The sequence below is a fragment of the Triticum dicoccoides genome, chromosome 3A (genome assembly GCF_002162155.2).
Source record: "Triticum dicoccoides isolate Atlit2015 ecotype Zavitan chromosome 3A, WEW_v2.0, whole genome shotgun sequence".
Taxonomy (NCBI): Eukaryota; Viridiplantae; Streptophyta; class Magnoliopsida; order Poales; family Poaceae; genus Triticum; species Triticum dicoccoides.
Window position 1 is genome coordinate 12,299,955 of NC_041384.1, and position 4,902 is coordinate 12,304,856.

Below are 4,902 nucleotides of genomic sequence, written 5' to 3' on the forward strand. Positions count from 1 at the left end.
CCCAGTCGCAATGGATACAGCTCCAACTCATTGGCCTCTACGCTCATCCCCAAGGGGGAAGGTGAGAAAAACAATAGTTGTTACTTCCGGCCTGGTGCGCCCTACTGCAAAGGCTGGTGGCCGGAGAGCGGACGACAACAATGCTACGAGCCCTGTTGCAATGGCGAGAGCAGTTCTCTACGACGGTGACAATGCTGCGAGCGTTGTGCGGTAACGGCGTCTGCCATGCTCCGAGCTCTGTTGCAGGCACATGCTGTGTTGATTCAGTTACCGGTGCGGTGCAGCGGAGTGATCGGATGCAGCAAGCCAGGTGCGTGGTGATACAAGCACAACGCGAGTCATCACGTTCCCCAAGCTCGGCTTGCTAGCACTCACCGTGTGGGCCGCAAATTGTTCAGACAAGTGTGTCTCATACATCATAGAAAAAATAGAACCATTTCTTCTGGAATACTCACATGACAAATGTATGTAAATTTGATCTTCATAACATTTTACATGTCAAATTTACTTTGTAGCATGGTAGTTTTCCTTTCATTGCCATGAAAAAGTTTCTGTTTATTGCCATATAATTTTTTAAAATTTATTTTTTGCCCTGAAAAATTTACCTCTATTTTGCCATGACAATTAAAGCATTATTGCCATCGCAAATTTACTTTAACATACATAGATTTTTTTATTTTTTCCATGGCACAATTACTTTATAGACCATTGCAAACTTACTTTTATTAACGTGGCAATATGTTTTTAACATACTGCATGGAAAATGCATTATTTTTGTATGTAGCATTAGTAATATTTCTTATATTAGACCAATGGCAAATTTTATGGTAATTTTGTTTTCCATAATTCATGGCAAATGGTAGATCATTGCATTTTTACTATGTGTTTTTTGGACATCTTGGAAAATTCATTTTGCTAGGTGCATTTGTGATCACTTACCAACCTTTTTGTTGCCACGACAAATTACATATCGTGGTACTTTAGATTGGATACCTATTTGCCATGGCATCTTTTTAAAGTTTGTTGCCATGTCAAACTAGTGGGATCATGGAAAATTTTGTTTGTTTCATAAGAAAAAACATTTTGTGTTCTAGTTAAAAATGGCGTAGTATTTGCAATATGTTTGCGTGGATTGAAGACATAGAGGGGGAGGTCTAGTGGGGCTCGACAAATTCATTTTACATATCATGGAAAATCGTTTCTTTTGTTTTGCAAGATTTTTCGGTGATTCCTATTTAGCACTGTAGGCGCCCGTTCTTATTGTTTCTCCAAATGGGCGCCTACAGGCGCGCTGTTAAAATGGAAAAAAGAGCGCACCATGAAGGATTCGAACCCGCGACCTCCTCGGCGCGGATGTGCTAACCTTTTAACCTATCTGTCTTTTATTTGTTCTTTTCCCCTTTTCCTTTTTTTGTTTTCTTTTTTTTGTTTTTGATCTTTTCCAGTCTCGGTGAACTGTTTGCAAATACATTAACTCTTTATTTCAGATTGATGAACTTTTTATTGAATTTTGATGATTTTTTTAAAATTCAATGAACCTTTTGCAAACAGGAGATTTTTTTCCAATTCTGATGAACTTTTTTCAAATTGATAAAGTTTTTTTTTCAAATTTGTGAAATTCTTTTTATGTGTGTGATTTTCATGTGGCCTCGGATTGCAAAATGGTGGTGGTAGACTTGAAGAAGGAAAACTCATCTGTTTATGGAGCTACCATACATGAAATAATATGCCACTTTTGATTTCTGTAAATTTAGCCATGAATTTAGGAGCTCGAATTTTGAAGCTCACAACTTAGCGAATCATGCTTTATCTGTCAATGGTGGCCGTCATGTGTGGCTGGGACACCCTGGAGACCTTCGTTCCGTTCTTGTAAACATTGTGACGAATTAATAAAAACTTCATAAGATTGTCTTAGAAAAACAAAAGGTACATATATGTCCATTAACTATGTTTGACAAACTACCCAACTAAATCTGCGGCTAGGTGCATGTACACATATTGATCAAACTCATGCGGACCTATCTTCTTCTCCCCATCGTCTAGCAGGTCGTACTTCCAGCTATCACCTCCGTCCACGCTATCGACGTGCTCCCGTCCCTCGGCCGCAGCACGCCGGCGTTTCGCCACCCGGTGGATGACATGCTCAAGAGCCACGTCGACCGCGTCTTTGAACGTGACCCCCTTGGCCGCCGGGTCCCGGTACATCACGGTGGGTATGAGCCGGATGACCTGCTCCCGCATCCGCGCCACCTTCTCCGACGGTATCCTACTCAGCACCTCCTCGATGCTGCCGTTCCGGCCGACGTCGCCGGCGGGGATGAACACGGAGTAGCTCTGGTATTCCCTGGGCAGGTGCCAGGTGTACTGTAGGTAGGCCGACACCGGGTGGAAGAAAACCGGGATGCAGCCGGCGAGGATGGAGTCGAAGGTGGACTTGCGCGTGTACCCGTCCCCGCGCGGCTGCATGCAGAACTCGGCGCCCTCGAGTAGCCGCATGGCGTGGCCCGACGCGAAGTGCCCCGGCTTCGTCACCGCCGACTTGCCGAGCAGGGAGCACCGGCTCGACCGGCCACACTGCTCGATGATCTGGGCACGCACGGTTCCCATATCGCCGCCACGGGGCCCGCCGGCGAAGCACCAGAGCAGGCCGCGCTGCGCACGGCGCATGCGGTCCTGCCAGCCGGCGACGTCGGCGTCGGACGAGGGGTGGAAGTGCGACGGAAATGGCACGGCGAAGTCGTGGCCATGCCACGGACTGGCCTCAGTGGTGAGGAACGTGGCGTTGCGGATGGCCGGGTAGGTCATGAGCGCGTTGCCCCAGCCGTCAGCGTCGGGGCGGCGGAGGAAGTCCCACGTGCCCCGTCCGGAGACCAGGAAGTGGTCGCGCCCACCCATGGCGCGCCACTCGGGCCGTTGTGCCAGCCAGTCGACCAGGTCCCGCGACAGGGCGTCACGCACCGCGAGGTCTGCGTTGTCCAGGTGCATCGCCGCGTCGAGCCCGGCGTAGAAAGGGACGTACACCGCGGCGGCGGCGGCGGGGTCGGACGTGAGGCACTCGTGCCGCCGCATCCGGGCGTGGAAGATCATGCCCAGCATGTACTGGTCGGTGTCGTAGGCGCCCCGCTCCGGCAGCGACCCGCCCGTGAGGGGCGGGCCGAACCCGTCGTTCGTCACGTCTTTGCACACGTCGGGGGAGCCCGAGATCCGGCGGCAGCCGCGGGCGAGGTCGCTGTTGAACCGGGGCGGTAGGTCGTACATGTACACGTACCGGCCGGTGCACGGGTCCCGGCGGAAGAAGGCCGATGGCTTAAGCTGGAGCACGGTGGGCGACGCAGCCGCCGCATTGCCGGATTGGACGCTGGTGGAGAAGTGGTGGCAGAATACCAGAGCCCAGACGGTGTAGAGGAGCGCGAGGTAGAAGAACAGCCCGGACGGCCGCCGGACACCTCTATCGGAGTGCTGCTTGCCGTCAGCCTCGCCGTTGGCCATGGCCGGGGCGTCGAGATCTGTCTGGATGCTCCATGAAAAGGGCTTCATCGTCGGTGGTGCTGGTGCTGGCTCCAGCGCGGATCTGCAAGCACACAAGAAGGATCGTAGTGCGCGCGGCAGCCGCTCCAACCAGTGCGATAATAACCTGTGCAACCGCGTACGTGCCCGGCCCTCGCTGCGTGTGTGCGAGCGCCTCAGAAGGATTAATTAGTGTGTAAGTACACGGCCGTTGACACAGTACAAAATCCAAATAATATTTCATTATGGCATCGAGGTAATTCAATGCAAGCCGTACGTACTTGTCGAGTTGACTTCACTAATTAACCGCACCACACATGCATGTTCCCAAATCGCTAAACCTAATCTCCTCCTTAATCTCAACTAACGGCATCTAACAGCCTTGGCGCCTCTATGTTTCCAAATTCGCAGACTTTTTATAAGTTTATGAAGATTTTTAATTCGAAAATTGGCAACCGTTTTTTTCGGTGAACAACACAGCAGAAGCAAAGAAAAATTGTGGAAAAAGCGAGCAAATGACCCAAAAAGAAGGCAGGATAGCGAAGGACGATGGCAGCAGCTCGCGAGCAATGGCTTGGCCGCCGCCAACAAGGAAAGCTTAACTGCCGCTTAAGGCAGTAGGGTACGCTCTAGGGTTATGCTTATGCACCTAGCCGAAATAAATCCTTTGGGCTTTGAGTACTTAGAGCAACTCCAATGGGCCGACCCAAACGGACGGCGATTTTGTCTGCTTTTTGTTCGTTTGGGTCGGCCAGGCGGACACGGATGTCCGTTTCCGTTGACAGCGATAGAAGAAAAAATTGAACGCATGATCTCATTTCCTCTTCAAAATTTGATGTAGCAGCTCTCCCTTCTAGCCAAGCTTCCATAATCTCAAAAAGCTAACCATGACTTTGTTCACGTTTTGTTCATCTTGGTCTTCCTCCTCTTACGTGGGGTATATGTAGATCTGGGAGGACCTGCACAACAAGAGCGTCCTCATGCGCTGCAACCCTGTACTCCTGCACAGCAGTAAGCTGCGTTGTCTTTATATTTTTTGTATAAGATTCTGAATTTGGCCTCCTACAGTATAATAACCAAGATATCCTAGAATGTCGACACTCATTACTGGACGTTGAAGGCTTAATTGGTTAAAAACATAAATCCTGAACAACTTAACTAGAAAATTACAATAAACTAAATATAAGTAATTAATGTAAAATGTATATAAACCTGAGAAGGAGCATGTGTGTGCACTGAATTACTGTTCCTTCAAAAGACCGAGATATAACACTTAAGAAATTTAATCCCTCAACAAGACTAGAAATGCAAAGAACATGAGAATAATTGATTTTAAAGTCTCCCAAACTCATATCTAGTTATTTGGCGTGTCTCTTACATTGCTGTCGATACTAG

General features: G+C 48.9%; 1 protein-coding gene across 1 annotated transcript; it reads right to left on the reverse strand.

Annotated features, from left to right (window-relative positions):
- Window positions 1-1,959: 1,959 nt before the first annotated feature.
- LOC119271712 (xyloglucan galactosyltransferase KATAMARI1 homolog) lies at window positions 1,960-3,537 on the reverse strand. Its single transcript, XM_037553433.1, has one exon. The coding sequence runs from the start codon at window positions 3,535-3,537 to the stop codon at window positions 1,960-1,962; it is 1,578 nt and encodes a 525-aa protein (XP_037409330.1).
- Window positions 3,538-4,902: the final 1,365 nt, after the last annotated feature.